Source organism: Hemicordylus capensis, chromosome 5 (assembly GCF_027244095.1).
Source record: "Hemicordylus capensis ecotype Gifberg chromosome 5, rHemCap1.1.pri, whole genome shotgun sequence".
NCBI classification, from domain to species: Eukaryota; Metazoa; Chordata; class Lepidosauria; order Squamata; family Cordylidae; genus Hemicordylus; species Hemicordylus capensis.
In genome coordinates, this window is record NC_069661.1 from 98,255,832 (window position 1) to 98,280,465 (window position 24,634).

At 42.0% G+C, this 24,634-nt stretch overlaps 1 protein-coding gene across 6 annotated transcripts in view; it reads left to right on the top strand.

Annotated features, from left to right (window-relative positions):
• The window catches only part of FRYL (FRY like transcription coactivator), a 286,750-nt gene that overhangs the window by 150,171 nt on the left and 111,945 nt on the right, over positions 1 to 24,634 (top strand). For 4 of the 6 annotated variants that reach the window (XM_053253420.1, XM_053253414.1, XM_053253415.1 and 1 more), the window contains 8 exons: positions 2,284 to 2,385; positions 6,906 to 6,950; positions 12,351 to 12,454; positions 12,561 to 12,669; positions 13,657 to 13,743; positions 14,182 to 14,353; positions 18,400 to 18,532; positions 21,609 to 21,716. In XM_053253420.1, the coding sequence (XP_053109395.1) occupies positions 2,284 to 2,385; positions 6,906 to 6,950; positions 12,351 to 12,454; positions 12,561 to 12,669; positions 13,657 to 13,743; positions 14,182 to 14,353; positions 18,400 to 18,532; positions 21,609 to 21,716 (860 nt within the window). The remainder of the gene's footprint in view (positions 1 to 2,283; positions 2,386 to 6,905; positions 6,951 to 12,350; positions 12,455 to 12,560; positions 12,670 to 13,656; positions 13,744 to 14,181; positions 14,354 to 18,399; positions 18,533 to 21,608; positions 21,717 to 24,634) is intronic. The other 2 variants (XM_053253417.1, XM_053253418.1) reach the window with 1 other exon arrangement.

Sequence of the window (24,634 nt, forward strand, 5' to 3'; positions counted from 1 at the left end):
GACAAAGCCGCACAAACTAAAAGCACTGTATGGTGCCATGTTTAATTTCTTTGGTACACTTCACAAAATGATCTGCATGGTAGGAAGTGAGGACAACATCACTGAGCCTGGGGCTGGATGCTGCTAATCGAGTTATCACTGACACAATCTTTCTATAAACCAAAATGAACTATTTGCTGTCAGCTGTTTTGTACTAGCTCTGTTCACTTTGGTTCATAATATAGTCAGGCTACTTTCTATTTAATGTCAAAATCCCCAAAATTGGTTTAAGTATCTTAATTCTTAGAAATGAAAGATAATAACCGTGATTAAACTGAACCAAGCTTGGTTCAGGCAACTTGGTTTGACATCGGAGGGCAGTGGGGTGCTTACCAGCACTGCCCATGCTATCACTCACCACCATACTGCGACCCCCCTGGTGCAACCAAAGTGCACAGCTATTGGGGATGTGCAAACCGGCTCACATCGAGCCTGGCTCAACATCGAGTTGGCCCGGTTTGGTGGTCCGAGTCAAACCAGACTCGTCCCTAAAGGGAGGATTCCAGTCATAGTTTGAACTGGCCGCCCTCCAGTTTGTGGAACGGGCTTGTGGGCTGGCTCGGAGGCTATACTTATAAAGAGGAATCCAGCTAGGATTCCCCTTTGCAAGTTCAGGGGGTTTCCTAGCCTTAAAAGGCTAAGCTTAAAGTGATGGGGCCCCCCTGAAAAGACCTTTAAAATGAAGCGGAGGGGGTGGCCACTGCTGAGGCTTGGTAGGTGGCAGTGGGAGCTCCTCTTTCCTCCTTGCCTGCCTCCCAAATGATTGTTTGGAACGGCTGCAGCCAGATACGAGCCTCTGCTCACATGCAGAATCCCTAGAGAGGCCTCTGTGCATGTGCAGAGGCCCAAACTGGCCCACAGCTGGCCTGGACAATCATTTGGGAGGAAGGCAGGGTGGGAGGAGGAGCTCCTGCCACTGCCTCCCAAGCCTCCGCCACCATAGCAGCTGCTGCAGTGGCCACCCCCACCGCTGGCAGGGCTTCATTTTAAAGGTAAAGGAAATCTTTTCAGGGCTCCCCACCAACACCGCTTTTAGGTTAAACGGAAGCCTTTTAAGGCTAGGAGATCCCCTGTACTTTTAAAGGAGAATCCTAGCCAGATTCCCCTTTACAAGTATACCCCCAAGCCAGCCCGTAAGCTGGCTTGGTGGGTTCACAGACCGGAACCCACCGGGCTCAATCGGGTCACAGCCGTCCACGGAGGCTCGAATCCAGTCTGTCCATCTCACACATCCCTAGTAGCAAGCCCTCTTTAAGCAAGGTTCTCATATAGTGGTGGTGTGGTTCTGGCCTCTGCGCAGGCCATGCAAATGGCTTTCGTGCCACTGCTGTGCACACAGCTTGCTTAAAGAAGGATCACCACGTGCTTGGGCTGTGCCGGCACAGGTTGGAGCAGTGGTGCTGGCAGCCACACCAGGCCATTAAAGACTTTAAGCTACTTTTCCCACTGCTCCCGACCCCAGGGCCATTCGTCAGTTGATGGAATCCTCACTGGATTCCCCTTGATTAGTACAGCCACTTGAACCACCGAACCCATTTGGTCAAACCGACCGGACTGGCTGTTCAGTTCACCAGCATGCGATTTGGTTTGAATTCAGTACAAATTTGAACCCAACTGCGATTTTTGTTTCTTACACACCCCTACTGTTTACCATCAGTAGGGTATCAGAATGCATCAGAATGTTAATCTACATATATCAACAGTTGTTTATGACTTACTGTTAATTTTAGTGCCTTAATTTGTGGTTGCTCAGTGCTAGAAACCCACTTGAAATTCAGAAAGCTTTTGAAAAGCATTTCTTTCTTAAACACTTCAAGTTGAATTTTAAAGTTGGAACATTGGAAGGCAGACTTGTGCTTGACACAATAATCTAAATGTACATCAATTTCTACAGTACACAAAACCATAGTTGGTTCTACTATGTTTTTGCCTTGTAGTATGAGGTTTCATTTCTCTTCTTTATACAAAAAGACATCGTGTTTCTCAAAGTTGTTAATTATTTAGTCAAGAGCTCTACCAGAAGCTCCTTGGCATCCTGAAACACTGAGCAATGGACTATGGGATTGATTTCTAGCTGTATGTGTCTAGTTTTACCATTATCTCTTTCACTAAAGTTGTGGGGTCTGACTTAAGACAGAGCTGCTCTTTTTTTAAACTGAGTGACTGTGTATATGTGAAAATTTCTCAATTGATTTCCATATGATTCTGAAACATGTTTATAACTTATTTTTCTCCTCTTCATAGGCTTTGTATCCATTGATCACCTGCTTGTTGTGTGTCAGTCAGAAGCAATTTTTTTTGAATAACTGGCATATCTTCCTGCAGAACTGTCTATCCCATTTAAAAGTAAGGAAGATTCTCTTAACACTTGTCTCTAAGAATGTTCTAAATATTTAAGTAATGCTTTGGAACATTTGTGTACATATTTATGCAAAAACAGCAAAATATATTAATTGAAACAGTCTGATCAAATGTGTGTCTGTGGATCAGCCCAGATATAAAAATATATGTCCCTAATAGAGGTAAGGCTGTTTCAAATTACAGTATAAAATGAATGTTTCTCTCATCCTTGTATTGTGGGAGAGATGTGTTTGCTGCTCCCCATAGCAAAATCCAATGCCACTTCCAGTAACATAAGAATATAAAAACTATGGGCAGGATCTGGAAGTGCTGGTGGTCCACTTGTGCATGGGGTTTTTTCAGCTATTGCCAGCAGTAGCCCATTGCACCCTCTGAAAAATCATGTTGGGGGGCACTTTCTGGTGGAAAGCCTGGTAGGAAATATCACCCACTCCCCTGTGAATGCACGGAAGCACTTTGTCCTCACGCATAGTTTGCACATGTATGGATCCTGGCCTATGAGACAGGGTGAGATTCTGTAGGAAGAAGAATGATAATAACAGAAATCAGATTGTGTAGTATGGTTCTTCCACATAATTTTGCCCTATGATTTTGTGGTGGTGTTGGGCCACTCACATAATCTAGCCACAGGCTCCATTCACACACAGTCACAGCAATCCTGGTTAAATAATTAATCAGGATCGCTGAGCCCTATGGAGCTGATTGTGAGAACCCAGGATTTTCAGGCAATCCTGGTCAAACTGCTGTGGTTAACCCACCATTAACTAGGATAGATAGATTCTGGTTAAATGTGGGTTAACCACAATGGCTTGACCAGGATTGTCCAGAAATCAGAACCAATTCCACAGGATTCAGCAACCCAGTTTAGCTCTTTAACCAGGATTATCATAATTGTGTGAACACATTGATTTTCAGTGGAACAGCTGAAAGTACATGCTTGACTTGGTCACTGAAATTTAAGAGACTTAAATACTGAACTGCGACTAGACTGAGCTAATTATAATCGGCATGTAGGTCTTCATTGACTTAACACGTGCATCTGTTTCCTTAGTAAGATTAACTTGTTCGCTTTGTGTTGTATAGTTACTGGCAGATGTTTTATTAGATTTCTGTTGTCATTGAACAGTTAAACTGATATATAAAGGTTAATGAATTGATTATTGTAGTTATGCTTGTTGCAAATTGCTAATCTTTTTACTTATATTTGTAACTGTTTGGATATTGTGACAGAAAATTGCAGATTTCTGCAGCAGTATGTGTGTCAGAGAATCCTATATATTTTTCTTATATCATTTTTTTTGCTTTATTTGTCAAAGTTTTGTATATTTCTTTATACATTTGCAGTTCTTTTGCAATGTCTGCTTTTTATGTGTCTTTGTCTACTTTTTATGGAAGTTTCTCTGTGTAGAATGTAGAGAGAAATGTTCAAATGCCCTACTTTTGAATAAGGTGAAGCAACTGGTTTACGTGGTGCACATGGGGACTTTTCAGGGGCAGCAGCAGATTTTGACCCCAACCCCCACATTTTGGGCAGGCCTGCTTGCTTGCCAGTCTTCCAAAGCATTTCCTTTGCTCTGCCTTGACTCTTCTTCTTCCCTTCCCTTCCCTTCCCTTCCCTTCCCTTCCCTTCCCTTTCTTTCCTTTCTTTAAAACTGAATATGTGTGGTTGCCCCACCACTCTGCCCCTACTTTTACTTCCATCTAACTTGGAAGAAGAGAAGAGGCAGAGTGCTGTGACAGCAGTGCACACAAACTGGCCACCAAACAGAAAAGGAAGATGAGTGAGAGAAGAGCAGAGAGTGACAGCATGGCTGCTTGCCATGTACCAGCCAAACAACTAACTAGGCAACAGGCTTGCCAGCTTCACACCTCTGCCATGCTCAGCCCAGCTGTAGTTGTTGAAGAACAACAGTAATTAAACTGGTATAAAATAAAACAAATAATAAACGAGCTAACATGATGAATTGTGACACAGTATTTTGAAATGTATCAAGGATTAGTTGATTTGTGTTGAGTACATTAGCATAATGGAGTTATGTACTTTGTGTTCCCTTGGAGTGTGGCTATGATAGTGATTTGTGTTGGCCTGATTTAGTTTGATGACAGGAGGCTTCCGGTAGAGGTTGGATTGGCAAAGTCTTTACTCTGGGCTCTGACCCTTATATCTCTGGGTTCCATGATTATTTGTGATAAACTATACAGCTTCTGTACACTGATGTTTACTAAATGTTGGACATGCTGATTGACCCCTAAAGTTAGTGTTCCTCATTCAGTGCAGAGCCATGATTGGTTGAGCACTGCCCATGCTGGGGTATGTGCGTGCACATGCACATGCAAACCATACCTGTGCTGCTGCTGAACTGGGCAGTTCTGCTCTGACTTAAAGTTGTGCAACTGCAGTTGTGTGATACCCATTGGAAATAATGGCTGTTGCATTGTGCAACTGCCAAGTCAGAGCAGAACTGCCCTGTTCCACAACAGCTTGTGATGGATTTGCACACACCCAGCAGTGTAGTTCACTGTGCTGAATGTGGGCCAGTGATATCTTTTTAGCAGTCTACTTTAGAGGTTTCCAAAGGATGAGATAAGGTACCATAACAATAGAGATTTAAAACTGAGGAAATGAGCCTCCCTTAACTTGTTGGGACCTGTTCCAGTGGGGTGTAAAAAACAAGCATACATAGCAACAAGTTACAAGTGTAAAGAAAATCTAGGTGTTTGGAAAATCCAGCATTGCAGAATGTTTCAATGTGGCAGAATATAGAGAAATGCATAGGAGAATGCACCATTTAGCACTCTGCTTTGAGCAGCCGCGTGTCTTGGGCTGGTTCTAGGAATGCTGATAGTTCTTTCAGTTAATTTACCTAGGAATGTTTTACTACCAACAGTGGATGCATAAAAACTTCCATTGCCAGGTATTTTATTTAGTAATCAAAGAGCATGTATTTTATATTGTATAATTTAATATAGTTTTGTTGACCCTTAACAACATAACATTTTACCATTGGGCTCTGTTCAATAGAAATGTGTTATACTACTTGCAACACATGCCAGCATGGCATAGTGGTTAGAGTGTTGGACTAGGACTGCGAAGGGCCAAGTTTGAATTTCCATTCAACCATGAAACTCACTGGGTGACTCCAGGCTAGTCATGTATCTCTCAGCCTGACCTACCTCACAGGTGACAGTAAAAATAATCATGTACACCACTCTGAGCTCTTCAGAGAAAGAGTGGGATATAAATGTAAAAATAAATTGTAAAAAAACACTATTTGCACATTAGGATTTCACTTTGGGAAATGTTTGCAGACACGATTGAGGTCTGTGTTCATGATTTATTCTAGAACTAGCTGGCCCGGGCACAGAGCATCTGTACTTCTAGTTCTCCCTCGTTCTCGGCCCCCTTCCCTCTTTCTCTCCTGCCGGCCCAGCCACTGCTTTATCCCCTGGCAGGCCTGGCCACCGCTTTCTCGTCCCCCCCGCCCCAACCCCGCCGACATGGCCGCCACTCCTCCCCCCCCCCGGCTGGTCTGGGCACCACGTTCTTTCTCCGTCCTCTGGCCTTCTCCCCCTGCCTGGCCACTCACCTTATCTTCTCCACTGTTGCTTTCCTCTCCCCCTCCCCTTGCAAGAGCTGTCACACATGGAATTAGCAATGGGTATGTCTAAGAGAATTATATAGATAGAAGATAGACTTTAAAAAGCAGAACAAACAATGAAACATAGATATTTGCTGCTGACCAAACTCTGAGATGAGTTGCAGAATAAATTGCTACAATATATCCATTTAAAATTGATCCTTGGCATGATCCAGCAGAGGAGTTATCTAAATCTGTGCATACATTCTTGCACTACTGTTAGGATGGTTAGAACGTCTCCTTCCTCAGTTCCTTTCTGAGCACCACTGCTGCATCAGGAGGAAAATGCTTCAGGTCATCTGTGATTTTCCCCTCAGGAATCTGGAGGGAGCGGGGGTGGGGGGAGAGAGAGAGAGAGAGAGAGAGAGAGAGAGAGAGAAACACTCATTCAGACATACATAAATTTACTCAATTACATTCACTCTGCTCTCAGAGCTCACTTTAATTTTGATGACAGAATGGAAATCATTCAAAAGATGTGTTGATTGCAACACAAAGTTGCCAGTATTCGATAGGCACAACTTGTGCATCTTGTTTGGGTGAAGAAACTAGTTGGGCACATGAAACTCGTTGTTCTATGGCTTTTTGAATCCTGGCCATAGAAAATTAAGCCTTTGAGTATTGGCCAAGCTCAGCATATTCTGAAATCTGATTGTTGGAAGTTGTCAGACAGTAATGCTTAATGTGGTAAATTGCTGTGACCCAGTCCCACATTTGGAATGGAGTCTTGCTTTGAAAAATGTGTTTCTGCTGAATAGAGCCCTAGTAAACAGCTTTCTGTTTGCTTTTTATTTTTTCATCTAACATGCATGTGCTTCCCATTCTCATTTTTGTTATGTTTTGCTGTCTTGCATTGCTTTTATTTAGATGCCATCTAACAACAGTATCAGAAAACAAATAGAAACTCTTCAGGTGAGTTAATATGTTGTAATAGCAAAGTAAGAAATAGGCTTGTCTCCTGTATTTCTGTTGATTGTTGCATTGTTTGTCCTGCTTGGTTCTGTAAAAATATGTTTTCAACTAAAACTGCCTGGTTTTTTTTTTTCATACCTTGTAACTAATTTATTTAAAGTATATCCCACCTTTCCATTAAAATCTCCCACTAAAAATAACTTACAATGACATGATTTTAAAACCACATCATCAGTAACATGTATTGATCAAAAATAACATCAAAAATATGTATTTTGAAAAGCCAAAGGTGCTTTTTATCAGCTTCGGCAGATACATCAGCTGCGCCCATTTCTTGAGATGAACGACCTCAAAATGGTGGTACATATGCTGGTAGCCTCTAGGCTGGATTACTGCAATGTGCTATATGAGTGTACATAGTCCGGAAACTGCAGTTGGTCCAGAATGCAGCAGCCAGGTTGGTCTCTGGGTATTCTAGGAGAGACCATATTACTCCTGTGTTGAAAGAGCTACACTGATTGCTGATACGTTTCGGGGCAAAATACAAGGTGCTGGTTATTACCTATAAAGCCCTAAAACAGCTTTTAAAGTGTGCCGTCGAGTCGGTGTCAACTCCTTGTGACCACAGAGCCCTGTGATTGTCTTTGGTAGAATACAGGAGGGATTTACCATTGCTATCTCCTGCGCAGAGAACATCTTCTTCACCATGAGCCCCACCGCCTGTTAAGATCCTCTGGAGAGGTTCGCCTGCGGTTGCCGCCATCTCATTTGGCAGCTACTCGGGAATGGGCCTTCTCCGTTGCTGCCCCTGTCATTTGGAATGCACTCCCTTTTGAAATAAGAGCCTCCCCATCTCTGGCAACTTTTTAAAAGGCACTAAAGACACATTTATTCACCCAGGCTTTTAATTAGATTTATGGTTTTAATTTTTAATGTTGGTTTTAAATTATTTTAATTGTTTTAATATTTTGAATGATTTTAGTTGTAAACTGCCCAGAGATGCAAGTTTTGGGTGGTATAAAAATGTTAAATAATAATTAATAAAATACACTAACAAAAATGGGTTAGAGTAGGCAAAAATGATTTCTTAATTATTTCAAATTAAATCTATATAAATATTTTCCTGGAAAGTCAGGTTTTGGCCACACAACAAAACAGCAGCAATGAGGTTGATAGGCAGACTTTTTTTTTTTTTTTTTGCGGAGAGCATTCCACAACCTACGTACAACCATTGAAATGGTCCTTGTGCACCGCTGCATTTTATGTGGGGGAGCAGTTGGCTGTACCTCAGATGCTAAACAAAGCACATAAACTTGGTTTGTGTGGAAGGAGTCAGTCCTTAATAAATCCTGGCCCCAGATCATCAAGACCAGCACTTTTAATGGGAGTTGGAAGCAAATTGATGATCAGTGTAGCTGAAACAGCACAGGGTGTGATTGGAACCCATCCCTAGCAGCAGCCTAGCTGATACATTCCAAACTGATTGAAGCTTCTGAATGCTCCTAGGGTAGCCTTGCGTAGAGCACATTAAGATTACTGTAGCCAGGTGCAGTTTCTCAGAAAGGAATTCAGCTGGCACACCACCTGAAGCTGCTGAAAAGTACTCCTAACTTAATTCAGAATCCAGAAACACCCAAGCTGTATATCTGATTCTTAAGAGGAAGTGTACTCCCATCCAGAACAGTAGTCATGTGTTACAAATTAGGATACTTTACACAACAGGACATATAGTATTCATTTTGTATGTAATTTTGAGTCCTAAAATAATTTTTTGTGATAGTTACATATTCTAAAGCTTCACTAAAAAGGTAAAATATTTGTTTTCCATCTTCATGAAAATATTTCAGAGAGTAATTTCATTGTCCCTTTTATTCAGATTAACACTTTGTACCTTCTAGCATGTTACAGTTTTAGGAATTTAAGGTAGAATTATTGGAGATCTCAAAATGCTTAAAGTGAAATGCTAACCAAGCACTCATTTAGAGTAATTTTTGTGAACCTATTGAGTTACCAACTGGTGGTTTTGGTAAGGCTAAGCACAAATTTAAATTGTTGTACACAGTGGGCTTCATCTGGTCAAGCACAAATGCAGCCTCAAAGACATCAACGGAGCCCTGTTTTCCACATTCTCCCTCCACCCAAGGACAGGGTGTGCAGGCAGAGTAGAGGGACATGGTAGAGAAAGGGGAGGTCCGCTCGGGTATCCCATTCAGCCCCCATCCATCTCTGTACCTTGCATATTACAGGGTTTACCGGAATTCAGCTTAGTTTTTTTTTAAGCTCTTTGATGTTAGACATAAGGGGGTTATCTTAGATTCAGAGTCCTCTTCCTTTCAGGTAAATACAGGTACCTGAATTAAACCTCTAGTTTTAAAGGAGGTTGTCTTAAATTCAGAGTCAACATCTTTTTGGGGTAAATAAGGTTCTTATACTTCAGAACAAATGAAGTCCTTTATGAGTATTGCATGATATTAATCATGAATGAATATGATTGCACTACTTTTTGTATGTTTGATTAAAAATACATGTATTTTAAATACTTCCTGCAAGTTTGAAAATACTTGACAGACATCAAACTGCAAATTGTATTATTGACTTAAAGTCTGACAGTTTTGGACTTTAAGCTTAGTTTCCAAAACAATAAATGTAGAAGTTGCAGTTATCACTCTTTCATTGCAGGGTGCATATGCTCTGCTGCTTGGATACCATGCTAAATGATGCCTTTGACAGGTTGTTAATGTGTTCTCTATCCCTCTTCTATAAAAACCCATTCTTTTATCTCCTGGTTTTGATGGAAGCCATGCCAGAATGGAAGGCATGTTAAAGGACTTTGTCCCTCCTGAGAATATTGTTAAAAGGGTGATCAGGCAGCTATACTGTGTTGACAGAACACTTCAGGGGACCTTACCCTCTTCTATGGAGTCTTAGAAATATATTGCTATTTTATTTTATTTGGCTAAAATATTCACCTACATTTAACCTATTTATTTTAAATATTTTAAATTCTACCTATATTTAATCTATTTCTTTTGGCATGATTGGCTGGAGATGGAATTCTTAGTAATTCTAGCCCTTTGTAACAATTCTATTATGTGTAAAAATTCAATACAGTAGTTCAAAGACTGAAGTGAACATTTAAAAATAGCCTCTGGTTAATTAGAAACTCTTGACTTGCCACCTGTCCCCCACTTGTTTGATCAGAGTAAATAATACTAGCTGGGCCGGGTGCAGAGCATCTGCACCTCCACTGGCCCTACTCTTCTCCCCCCACTCCTGGCAGTCAGGCTGGCCCGCCACTGCCTATTGCTCCCGGGGGCGGGCTGCCACTGCCTGCTGCTCCTGGCAGCCAGGCCAGGCCGCCACTCCCTGCTGCCTGCTCCCGCCGGCTGGCCATTGAAAGGAGCAGCCCATTTCTCCCCCCTGCCCACAGTTTCTGGCTGGTGGGCTGGCCAAAAAGCCGACCTGCCACCTCTCCTGGCCGCCCGCCAATTCCTGGTGGCCAAGCTGGCTGGCTGGCTGCTGACAGGAGCAGCCCACTACCCCCCACCCACCCGCAGTCTCTGGCTGGTGGGCCAGCCGGAAAGCTGGCCCCACACCTTCTCCCACCCACCCACCAATTCCTGGTGGCTGGGCCGGCCCACTGCCTGCTGCTCCCACTGACCAGCCCAGTCCACCGTCACCTGCTGCTCCACCGGCTAGCCAGTATCCCTATTCTCTCCCTGTCCCTGTCGCTAGAGACCTAAGTTTGGGTGGGGTATAAATTTGATAAATAAAATAAATAATTGACAGCTGCTTGCGAGGTCTCGCGAGAGCTGCCACGCATGGGGTTAGCGAGGGGTATGCCTAGGAGAAATAAATATATAGATATAAATATATAGATGGTTCTTCTTGTGGTGTGTACAGGTGGATACTCATTGCAGGCATATAGTGCTCTGAGAATGACTAGAAATAATGAACAAGATGCAAGTAGCTTAAACATTCTTGGGTTTCCTTCCTATGTAAACAAGATACACAGTAAGAAATACCAATTTCATGAATTTGTACAATTGGCTCAGGTGATTCATTTTCATTTTGTTTACATAATATGACAAGTATGCACAACAATTCTGACCAGAATCCTACAGCTAAAAATTTGACTGCTCAGTAATAATAGCTATGTGGAATCCAGCCCACCATCTTATCCTCCCTGGCTTAGAATCCCCCAACTTTCACTATTTTTTCTTTGTGTTAAAACTTGGAGCACTGCTGCCAAAACTATGGGAATTCCTTATATTGGTCAAGGAATGAAGCATGAGTGACTGGAAAAAGGAGGGCAGTTATTGTGGTCCACCCAATCAACCAGCAGCCTGATCCTATGCATATTTACTTTGAATTCCCACTGAGTTCAGGGGATTTACTCCCAAGTACATGTGCAGCAAGCTTTATTTAGCTTGGTAGCCCTTAACTCCTACTAAGAGTTCTTAGGACCAAACTGCAAGTAGTGTTGACTAAGGAACATCTGGCTTCTTTGCTGTGCAGGAGAAAGAGGAGAACTGCTGCTTCTGACACTTGCTCATTGTTGATTCATTTGTCTTCCCCTTCCTCGATGGGAAGGGAAGGGAACTACTATCACCAGTGATGGGAAGGTTACTACTATCTCCAGTTCCTATGAATTTGTGACAGGAGAGCGAAAGAGATGGTGGGCTTGCTGTGTCACACACTCTTGCACTCCCTTACCTCCCTGAGGCCAGGCTCAAGTTCTCCACTTTTCCTACCCCTGCAGTCATGTGCTACCTCTGTCACCCCATTTCCTCTTTGGGATGGAGTTAAGAAGAAAGTTTCCTCCTATCACTGCTCTGATAATCCTTTCTCTTTGTCTAGTTGCTTGAGGACAGAAGGACTTGTGCCACTTGATAACTTACTGATAACCTACAAAGGAAAGGATCATCCCTCTTCCTCATGAAGGAGGAGGGTGACAGTCACTCAGGGGGATCCCGGAAAGAAAAAAACTCCACAAAGTCTTGACGACGATGAATATTTATATACCACTTTTCAACAAAGCAGTTTACATAGAGAAATAAAAATAAATAAAGATTGATCCCTGCCCCCAAAGGGCTCACAATCTAAAAACATCCCTTTCTCAGGTGCCTTACACAAGGTAGAAGGATTACAGTTCTGTTACAGGGCACATTTTATCTGCTGGAAGATGTAGTAGTGGATGAGGTGGCAGCTGGCCTTGATCATGAATATGCTGCTTATGTCAAGGTTTCTTGGCCAAAGATGCTTGACAATAGAATTTCCAGTACTGAAGATATGAGTTTTTTTGTGTAAACTTTTTAAATTAGCATTTCTAAGGAATACTTTGAGTACTAAAGTCCTATACATTCAATAAAGTCATCTTTTTACATTTGTTTTTAACAGAATAAAGATCCCAAAATGTCTCGAGTTGCACTGGAATCATTATATAGATTATTATGGGTCTATGTTATTAGAATAAAATGTGAAAGCAACACTGTAACACAAAGGTGAGTAGTTTGGTTAAGTGTACTAAAAATTCTGTCAATTTTATTTTAAATTAAAAAACAGTATTGGATTTTTTAAAAATCACTTCTAAATCCTTTTTCTCTGTAGCCGCCTCATGAGCATTGTATCAGCACTTTTTCCAAAAGGCTCTCGCAGTGTAGTCCCTCGAGATACGCCTCTGAACATATTTGTAAAAATCATTCAGTTCATTGCTCAGGTAAGCTCCTTCTGTAATATGTTTACATGCACTAAATCTATATTTCAAACTATATTCCCACTCTTCCTCAGGAAGCTCAAGGTTGCATAGGTGAGAGTTCTGATTCTATTTTTATGACAGTCCTGTGAAGTAGGTTAGGTTGAGAGATAGTAACTTGCCCAAGGTCACACATCAGCCCAAATGTAGTTGAACGCTATTTTTTAAAAAACAGGAAAACTCTTTGCTACAGCCCTTTGACTTTCAAACTTGCTCCCTTTCCACATTGACTTGCTACTGATAAACTTGTTGCATGTTGCTCAAAACTTGGGATCATATTCTAAAATGCATGCTTGCTTCATGTGATCTCTTAGTCATTCATTCCTTATCAACTGAGAGCAGCCCTGGGATACACCCAGTGCTTCCCTGTGGCTTAACACAGAAAGACAAAATCATTAGTGATGGGCAAGCTTGCCGGCCTTTACTGATCTCTTCACTGAGAACTCTCTGATAATTCTCTCAAGAACTTCATGGTTTCATAGAATACAGTCTAAAAATAACTGCTCAAGTCACTACACAATTTTTCTTGGTTTGTGTGAAGAGCAAGAGCTAAATCCATCACTTGCTTAACTCTGATAGCCGGAGCTGACTGACTTTGTAAATTTATAAAAATCTTGATGCTCTTACACCGCTATGTTTTGACTATATCACTAGAAACTGGTTGTTTCTAAAAATTGATTTTTAGTAGAGCAGTGCTACCCACGTTTAACAGCCTTGGCAAACTTAATTATCTAAAAATCTTGATAGCAGTTTTTTGGATAATTCACTTTAAAATATATGATATATTGATACACTGGATCATAGCGAAATAATTTTAGCATTTTCCCAGAACATGAACTAGTTTTGAGCCAGTTAACAAAAAAAATACAATGGTATAATAGCCATTTAATTGGTTGGAGCCACATGCTACAGTTTACAAAGAGTCTTCCATTTATATTATTTTCTTCTTAGGAACGTTTGGATTTCGCAATGAAAGAAATAATTTTTGATCTGCTCAGTGTTGGAAAATCGCCCAAAACCTTCACTATTAATCCAGAGGTAAAACACTATTGGAGGAAAAATAATAATTATTGTGTTTGTTGACATGCACAGTTCTGAACATGTGCATAACAGTGAGCATTCCTGGGAACAGTTAAATTTTGCCTGTTTGTTCAGGTATTTAAAGTGTATGATCACATTGATATCTTTGTTCTTTTGTGTATCCTTCAACATAGAGTAAGCTCCTGATCAGTGTGGGCAGAACTAGTGTCTAGCCAGATGCTGGTTTGCTTCAAGCATACAGCATCTTTCTAGGATTGGCTTGTTTGGGACACCTGACCAAAGGATTCTAAAAGGGATTTAGCCAGTAGCATTCTTGTATCTGCTTGGTTTTTTGTGTTGAGAACTCATTTCCTGGGAATGAGTTCAAATTCATAAGCTCAGTATTTGATGTATTTTTGTGGGAGTGGTTAATAAATGTTACTCTCTCTTTTGCAGAGAATGAATATAGGTCTCAGAGTCTTCCTTGTGATCGCAGACAGTTTACAACAGAAGGATGGTGAACCGCCTATGCCAACTACAGGAGTAGTACTTCCCTCAGGAAACACTCTCCGTGTAAAGAAAATTTTTCTCAATAAAACACTGACAGATGAAGAAGCAAAAGTAATAGGTTAGTCAATGATGGTATTCAGTGGGTGGAATGGTTATGGTTAAAATACAAAACACATATTGGTATGTAAAATGCACTGTGTTAAATTCAGTTTAGAACTAAAACCTCTCAATCAGTTTAGAAGTAAAACATGAGTTTTAGGAGTTACAGAAGCTTGTTTAAATCAATGAATCATTAAGGTGGTCTTGTGGTAGCAAGCGTGACTTGTCCCCTTAGCTAAGCAGGGTCTGCCCTGGTTGCATATGAATGGGAGACTAGAAGTGTGAGTACTATAAGATATTCCCCTCGGGGGATGGAGCCACTCTGGGAAGAGCAGAAGGTTCCAAGTTCCCTCCCTGGCTTTTCCAAGATAGGCTGAGAGAGATTCCTGCCTGCAGCCTTGGAGAAGCCACTGCCAGTCTGTGAAGACAATATTGAGCTAGATAGACCAATGGTCTGACTCAGTATATGGCAGCTTCCTATGTTTCTAATTAAATTAATACTAATATCCTAGCATATAAATTGCTCAGCCTATGGACTGTTGTTCTTTGTTATGGAAGGAAGAAGTACATAATGAATTTTTCATTATTATTCATGCTCAAATTTCACCCACAAGGACTCGAGACTAATACAGTAGCCACCAATGTGCTTATTCCTAGTTTACTCCATCCTAAGTGGTTTTTATATCTGTGCAAATAATCTATCTTATATTATTAAGTAAATCTTTGACTAAATCTTTGCTTTCGATACTATCAACTGTAGTATCCTTCTGGAATGTCTGAGGGTGTTGGGGGTGGGAGGCACTGGCTTACAGTGGTTCCACTCCTACCTCTTGGACAGATTCCAGATGGTGTCGATTGGAGACTGTTGCTCTTCAAAATCTGAGCTTAAGTATGGCGTCCCTCAAGGCTCCATACTTTCTCCAATGCTTTTTAACATGTACATGAAACCACTGGGAGAGATCATCAGGGGATTTGGAGCTGGGTGTTACCAGTACACTGATGACACCCAGATCTACTTCTCCGTGTCAACTTCTTCAGGAGCTGGCATATCCTCTCTAAATGCCTGCCTGGAAGCAGTAATGGGCTGGATGAGGGAGAATAAACTGAAGCTGAATCCAGATAAGACAGAGGTACTTATTGTGCGGGGTCAGAACTCCAGAGATGATCTTGATCTACCTGTTCTGGATGGGGTCACACTTCCCCAAAAGGAACAGGTTTGCAGTCTGGGAGTACTTCTGGATCCACACCTCTCCTTGGTTTCTCAGGTTGAGGTGGTGGCCAGGGGTGCTTTCTATCAGGTCCGACTGATACGCCAGCTGCGCCCGTTTCTCGAGATCAATGACCTCAAAACAGTGGTACATTTGTTGGTAACCTCAAGACTTGACTTCTGTAATGCACTGTACGTGGGTCTGCCTTTGTACATAGTCTGGAAACTCCAGTTGGTTCAGCATGCGGCAGCCAGGTTGGTCTCTGGGTCATCTCGGAGACACCACATTACTCCTCTGCTGATAGAGCTTCACTGGCTGCCAATAGCCAGGCAAAATACATAGTGCTAGTTATAAAGCCCTAAACAGCTTAGGCCCTGGGTATTTAAGAGAGCATCTTCTTCACTATGAGCCACACCGCTCATTGAGGTCATCAGAGGAGGTCCATCTCCAGTTACCGCCAGCTTGGCTGGTGGTCGCACAGGGACGGGCCTTCTCGGTCACTGCCCCGAGATTGTGGAATGTGCTCTCTGCTGAGATATGATCCTCCCCATCTCTGGCAATTTTTAAAAAACACCTGAAAACACATCTTTTCACCCAAGCTTTCCCAGCTTTTAAAAACTGTCTTTTTTTAATTTTATGACTGTTTTTAAATTGTTGCATTGTTTTAACTTTTATATGTGTTTTAATTGTTTTTATGTTAACCGCCCAGAGACAAAAGTTTGGGCGGTATAGAAGTTTAATAAATAAATAAATAAATAGTACTGTAGGCAAACCTGTTACTAGCAAAGGGCATTTTTTAATATGGTGAGAGTCCTTGCCCTTTTCTGGAGCAAGGAGAAAGGTCAGGGTCTTCCTGACATTGTGCTGAGCCTCAGAAAAACTCACAAAGCAGTGAGACAACTTGCTATATTCTGGATGTGGGAATTCCTGGATGTGGGAATTCCTGAGGCTGAAGCCATTGAAGGAGTGTGAGCTCCCCTTGTAGTTGTGCTTTGGAGGCATTGATGCACCTCCAAAGGTCAGAATGATGTTAACAGATACAACCTTGTTCCTCTCTTGGATGAGAATCATAGTCTGCACAAATTTTGGGTAGTTACAAAGGTAAGCCAGAATTGGTTGACCCCATATTGGTATTTCTGGTATAGTTTGGAGATGCTGCAGTGATTTGGGTTTTCCAGGGGGGGAAATCCAATGCTCTAAATCAATTGGGATCTGTTTTAGTATGTATGTTTGACTTAAATTTAGTAAACATTTTTTTAAAAAATTGTGTGCTGCATAAATATTTCAAAGTCTTTCCAATAGCTTAGCATATTTAAACTGAGTAAGTAAAGTAAGTAATAAGCTTATTGCGGTTACAGACCAGATTAACAAACAATAACAATTAATAGCATTAATAAGAAAATTCAAGAAATTTCAAAGTTTACAAAATCACAAACTGTTCAAATTACTCATACAGTCTTTACGGAGCTTCGACGCCACAAAACAGAACTTTGCCACATTATCTGAAATTACAGGTTTCAAATTGGTCAGCATAATTTCCAAATAAAATTGGTTTGTGTGACCAGAATAAATGGCTAAAATAGGAGCAATAAATTTGGTGCGAGCGTCCTTATAAAACTGGCAATAAAAAATAACATGGATGATAGACTCTATAACCCCTGAGCCGCAGGGGCAACAGCTCTGATCATAAGGAAGTTGTTTGAATTTATCATCAAGTACTGCCGAAGGGAGAACGTTCAGTCGCACGATGGTCAAAAATCTCCTAAATTTTGGTAACAAAATCTGGCCTAAATATTCAGCCGGTTTATAGTTAAAAGTTTGAGAACCTAACTATATTCCCTCGGGTAGCCGTGCGGACTCCTCCTGCAAATCTATATCTCAGAGCCGTTGCTTCACAAAGCAAAGCGCCTGCTCTAATCCTTGCCCAATAAGGTCTTCTTGAGACGTGCCCAAGTGATGCAATTTTAATTTCAGAGCTGATTTCCATTTGGAAACGAAACTGTCTAACACTAAAAGGGACAAGACCAGCCAGAAGGAAGACCAGGCTTAACCAAAATTTAATTATGCAAAACCATACTTTTGCTTTCAGAGTGGTGACCCCTGCTTCCCTACGAAGGACGGCAGTTGCTGTACCCCTGGCTACTTGAAAAATAGCCCTCAGGAATTTAGATTGTACTGTTTCAAGCTGAGAGAATTTTTCCAGAGGACCAATCTGCACCCCATAAAGAATTTGGGGATTTATCTTGGCCTTCAACAATTTTATAGCCGCTAGTATGAAAAAGGCACCCCTAGAGTAATAGAAGGACTTAATCACATTTGCCGTTTGTTGAGCACCTTGGGAAATATAATCAAGATGGGCTTTTAAACTGAAATTTTGATTAGGAAATAAAGCATACTTAACATGGTTTTAAATGTTTTATGTTTAAACACATGCCAAGGTTTAACTGGAAACTATTCTTATAATATTTGTTTTAAGACAGAAGAACTCACTATTATGCGTTATTCTTAGATTGCTCGAATTTTAAATAAAGACACTAGACATGTACCTACTTTAGTATACTCAAAGAGCTGTAGATAATTTTGAAACTGCTTGATTTGACTGGCATTGTGTCTGTCCATGAAGTTACTGATTAATTTTATGAATTAAATGAACTTTAGAAATGCAAGTTTTCCATGGAGAAAATATAGAAACTGCAAAGAGTTTTGAGAGGAAATTGTCACCATATATTAACTCAGTGGAATTTGGTATCAAGCAGTGTGTTCAGGATCATTACTGAGTAATATTCAAGAAAATGGAAATTAAATTAAAGCACAGGATTGAGGATTAAGTACTGTTGAACTTTGTTTGCCTCTACAGGAATGTCGATATACTATCCGCAAGTAAGAAAAGCACTAGACAGCATCCTTAGGCATTTAGACAAAGAAGTTGGAAGGCCAATGTGCATGACTAGTATTCAGATGTCCAATAAGGAACCTGAGGACATGATCACGTATGTAAAAAATTAATCATACTAATGTCTGATTCACTATATTCAAGAATATAGACCATATTCTTATACCAGAAAGAGAGTTGGAGCATGATTCTCCATCATTGTTAGGTAAATGGGACTTGATAATGTCCTTTTACAGACAGTGATACATATACAGTGAGGGAAATAAGTATTTGATCCCCTGCTGATTTTGTCCGTTTGCCCTCTGACACAGAAATGACCAGGCTATAATTGGAATGGTAGGTTTACTGTAGCTGTGAGAGACAGAATAACAACAAACAAACCCTCAAAAGCCCATTGCCCAAAAGTCAGCGATGGATTTGCATTGTAGTGAAGGAAATAACTATTCGATCCCCTATCAACCAGCAAGATTTCAGGCTCCCAGGTGTCTTTTCACTATATGCAGGTAATGAGCTGAGATGAGGAACACCCTCTGTAAGGGAGTGCTCCTAATCCCAGCTTGTTACAGTACCTGTATAAAAGACACCTGTCCATAGAAGCAAGCAATCACTCAGCTTCCAAACTCACCACCATGCCCAAGACCAAAGAGCTGTCGAAGGATGTCAGGGACAAGGTTGTAGACCTGCACAAGGCTGGACTGGGTTACAAGACTATCGCCAAGCAGCTTGGTGAGAAGGTAACTACTGCTGGCACGATAACTCGCAAATGGAAGAAACACAAAATAACTGTCAATCTCCCTCGGTCTGGGGCTCCATGCAAGAGCTCACCTCGTGGAGTTGCAATGATCATGAGAACGGTGACAAAGCAGCCCAGAACTACACGGGGGGAACTTGTCAATGATCTCAGGGCAGCTGGAACCATAGTCACCAAGAAAACAATTGGTAACACACCACGCCGTGAAGGACTGAAATCTTGCAGTGCCCGCAAGGTTCCCCTGCTCAAGGCAGCACATGTACAGGCCCGTCTGCAGTTTGCCAATGCACATCTGAATGATCCAGAGGAGAACTGGGCGAAAGTGTTGTGGTCAGATGAGACCAAAATCGAGCTCTTTGGCATCAACTCAACTCGCTGTGTGTGGAGGAGGAGGAATGCTGCCTATGAGCCCAAGAACACCATCCCCACCGTCAAGCATGGAGGTGGACACATTATGCTTTGGGGGTGTTTTTCTGCTAAGGGGACAGGACACCTTCACCGCATCGAAGGGACGATGGACGGGACCATGTACCGTCAGATCTTGGGTGAGCACCTCCTTCCCTCAGCCAGGGCATTGAGAATGGGTCGTGGATGGGTATTCCAGCATGACAATGACCCAAAACACACAGCCAAGGCAACAAAGGAGTGGCTCAAGAAGAAGCACATGAAGGTCCTGGAGTGGCCCAGACAGTCTCCAGACCTTAATCCCATAGAAAATCTGTGGAGGGAGCTGAAGGTTCGGGTTGCCAAACATCAGCCTCAAAACCTTTCTGACTTGGAGAGGATCTGCAAAGAGGAGTGGGACAACATCCCTCCTGGGTTGTGTGCAAACGTGGTGGCCAACTACAAGAAACGTCTGACCTCTGTGATTGCCAACAAGGGTTTTGCCACCAAGTACTAAGACATTTTTTGTGAAGGGATCGAATACTTATTTCCCTCACTACAATGCAAATCCATCGCTGACTTTTGGGCACTGGGCTTTTGAGGGTTTGTTTGTTGTTATTCTGTCTCTCACAGCTACAATAAACCTACCATTCCAATTATAGCCTGGTCATTTCTGTGTCAGAGGGCAAACGGACAAAATCAGCAGGGGATCAAATACTTATTTCCCTCACTGTACCTTTAGCCCTTTGGGGGGCTTCCTCTAGGAAGAGGAGGTTACCCCTCCCCCCGCTGGCCTCATTCATCACTGCTGTGGCCCATTCGTGCCACCGTATTTTGGCGTGGCAGCCATTTTCTCCACTGGCCTCACAAAGGCCATTTGCGCATGTATGGCGGCCATTTTTATAAAATCAGAGGCCATTCCACAGGCCATTTGCGCATGTGCGCTGGCAGAGAAAATGGCCGCCGCGCCAACATGCGGAGTCCCAAACAGGCCGAAAAGGAGGGTAAAAAGGGTCACGGCAGTGATGAATGAGGCTGGCGGTGGGAGGAGGAACCTTCACGGACACACACACACACCCATGGCCTAGAGGAAGCCCCCCAAAGGGGCTAAAGGTTAAATAAAAATTAAAAGAAAAAAATCACAAACTGTCGGGGTGGGTATGGTTTGAACTGTCAAACCGAACTGGTTCGACATAGAACCGAAACCCCCTCAAACTGTTCACACATCCCTAATAGGCCCTGGATATTTAAGAGAACGTCGTCTTCACTGTGAGCCCCATCACCTATTGAGATCATCTAGAGATGTTCGTCTGCAGTTGCCACCAGCTTGTCTGGGGGCTACACAGGGTTGACCCTAGCAACAACGGAGTCTGCTGCCTCCATGAGAGTCTGGAATATGCTCCCTGCTGAATAAGAGCCTCCCCATCTCTTATAACGTTTAGGAAGTCTCGAAATACACATTTATTCACCCAAGATTTTTAGCTAGAATTGTGGTTTTAAATTGTTTTAAGGTTTTAATTTCTGTTTTGATTTGTTTTATTTTGCTGTAAATTGCCCAGAGACAGACGTTTGGGGCAGTGTAAAGGTAAAGTGTGCTGTCGAAGTTGGTGTCAAATCCTGGCGACTACAGAGCCCTGTGGTTGTCTTTGGTAGAATATAGGAGGGGTTTACCATTGCCATCTCCTGTGCATTATGAGATGGTCCCTTTCAGCATCTTCCTATGTCACTGCTGCCTGATATAGGTGTTTTCCATAGTCTGGGAAACATACTAGCGGGGATTTGAACCGGGAATCTCTGGCTTGCTAGTCAAGTCATTTCCCTGCTGCACCATTAAATGGCTAGCTAGGGCAGTGTACAAATACAATAAATAAATTTTAAAAAAGAAGAATGCAGTTCAGCACTTAAAGTTATACTAAAACGTGTTAAATTAACATACAAAATAAGAATACCCATAATTGAATCACTTATGCATGTACTTAAATGTCAACTATTTTGATAGTTTTCATGTGACTGTTTCAAACCCACTTTCTTTTCATAGGGGTGAGAGAAAACCGAAAATTGATTTGTTTAGAACTTGTATTGCTGCTATCCCAAGGCTAATTCCAGATGGCATGAGCAGAACTGACCTTATTGAACTGCTTGCAAGGTAAAGTATAAAGTCCCAAGCCTTTATTGGAGAAGATCATTTATAAAAAGCAAAATTCAGAGACTGATCAAAACAACAAATGTTTTATAGGCAGTACTAATATTTGTGCAATAGGGCAGAAGAATTTTTGTTTATTTTTAAACTGTCTCGCTGTTGCATTGGATTCTCCCTGGGAGCACTGGCAGGAAGCATGAGCAACAAATAAGCCAGACACCAAAGAGGTGCAGTTAGTCTGAATATTTTATTTAACTATATATAGTCTTATGTCTTCGAGGTTACCCCTCTTTCTCTCAACTGCCTCCACACTTTCCCTCAACCTTCTCGTTTCTCTTCTTAACCCCCGTCTGTTACCTCACACTGGTGAGCCTCCTTGTTCTTTTCCTAAGGAGCACCATCTGTCACCCCGAAGAGGTCCACAAGATATGGCCCAGGAGGCACATGGGCTTCTTCATAATTCATTCTGGAAAACATAGAACCTGTTCTATTGCTCTCTTCTCTCACTTGCTTCATTTTCCTTTCTCCTTATATAGGTAGGGCTAGGTAAAGGGGACAGCCCTGTTGAGATGTGCTGCTGTTGGGTTCTCTTTTCCACCTCAGGCTCATGGTTGAGTAAAAAATCCTCCCAAGGATCTCCAGGTGTGGTTCTGATGAGAATGACTGGAGGATACTTGATTCTTCAGGCAGCGAATCTCTCCCTTTCTCTTCTCTGCCAGTCCTCATAGGAAGCTGCCATATACGGAGTCATACCATTGGTCCATCTAGCTCAGTATTGTCTACACATACTGGCAGCGGCTTCTCCAAGGTTGCAGGCAGGAATCTCTCTCAGCCCTATCTTGGAGATGCCAGGGAAGGAACTTGGAACCTTCATCTGCAGCTCTAGCAAGAGCTTGGCTACACTCACCTGCAAACCACCTTACAATCTAATATCTAAATCTAAAATTAAAAATTAAAGGATCAATATAAAAACCATATCTAACAACAACCCATCAAATAAGAAATTCTGGTAAGAACTAATCTTCCTACTTACCTTCCACTGTAATCTTAATAATTACCATCATCTTCACAAGTTAGCCCACTTCTGCCTCAAATATTCACACATGTGCCATCTTGAATTGGGGGGCAGATGACATGATCACAAATTATGTCATTGCGGTGTCCCTATGTGTCACTACAACTGTCTCAAATTTGGTCTAAATCGGCCAAGGCTTTGCACAATTGATAGGGGGACACACACACAGAGCTGGGTGATCTCATAAGCTTACTTTTCTTAAGGCAAGTAGGCTAAAACACACAATACAAATTAAATAGGGGCTTGGTGGAGAGTGTGTTGTTAAGGGGCCACTGCAGAGAGAACCCTGTCCCTGGCTACCCCTGACTAATATCTAAGGAACCTGGAGCAGGATCTCAAATGATTATCTCATTGAATGGGTAGGTTCACTCAGGAAAAGACTGTTCTTCAGATAGCTTAGTCTCAGGTAATCTAGATCTTTATTTATCAAAAACAACATTTGCGCCAGGCAATAGAAATCACTGAAGATCTTTCAGCAGTGGCAAGATATGTTGGCATGATCAGCAAGTTCGATCAATAGTCTAGTCATTATATTCTGAAGCAACTGAAGTTTGTGAATGCTCTTTAAAGGCAGCCCTGTGTATAATATGTTGCAGTACAGGAGAACCTTGTTACTTGTGGGGGTTCTGTTTCTTGCCTACTACCGCGAGTACCAGAACTGCAAATAATGAGGCATTTGGGCTATGGGAAAAGGGGAGTTAGGTTCTAGGGTGGAGGGGAAAATTTGAAAAGCCCCCAAATGATCCAGAACTTATTGTGATGTGCTCTGCATGTGTCCAGGAATGCCCCACCAAAACCATGACAAATCACTGGGAAAAGACCATTTTTTCAAGAAATGAGCCACAAAATGGTGGGTCCTGCATCTTTCTGGGCTCCTCCATCTTTCTGGGCTCCTCCAGACAAAATGGAAGCCAGAAGTGATCTCCACGGTCACTTCAGACCCTCTATGAACTGTGGATACTTTGGTTTTAACCCATTAGTATCCATGGATACTGGAAATGGGTGTCTATTTCCCATGGATACCCGGAATTGCGAATAGCGGTTCCACGATTAATGAGGTTCTCCTGTCTTTGAGAACCTGGATGTTATTAAAATTGACATTTTGTACCACAGACATTATATCAGGGCTAGTAGAAGATCTGTTCTATAAAGGAGAAGTCCAAGGCAAGATAGGCTAGACACCACTATCCTGGCTAGATGGACAATCTACCAGCACTTCTCTCTTGCCTAGATTGACCTTCAGTTTTTTAGCCCTTCATCCCAGCCCATGGCAGATTCCTGGCACCTATCCAGCCCATCCAGATACGGACTAGATTGAAATAAGAAAGAACTTAGCTGCTGGATGTTTTTGGAATATGGATGTCTGACTTTTCCTGGAAACTGTTCAGTGAATATGATATACAAGGGAATTGACTTTAATATGGAAGGTTTTAAACTCCTGTCCATATATGATTTTTGAGAATTTTTATAGGATTTCTGTTTCTCTTGCACCCAGCTCTTCAACTGTGATGTTTGAGATATGAATCTGATTGTGAGCATAAATATTAGTAATAGACAGAGTTTGGGTGACTGGTGCAGATGTAATGCTTTGGGCCTCTGAATCGTGGTTAAGAGATCAAAAGTAGGCTACAGGATTGTATGCTTTCTCCTCTTTCTGGAATATATTCCCCTCATTGATCTGAACCATATACATCTGAACTATATACATCTACACCAGCTTTAACTGAAGTCTGTCTCCTGCTAATTGGAGAAGCCCCTGCGGCGGGGAATCGCTGCCGCCACTCACCTGGCCACTGGCGGGGGCTCAGCTCCGTGTAAGCAAGGTGAGTGGCGGTGGCGATTCACTGAC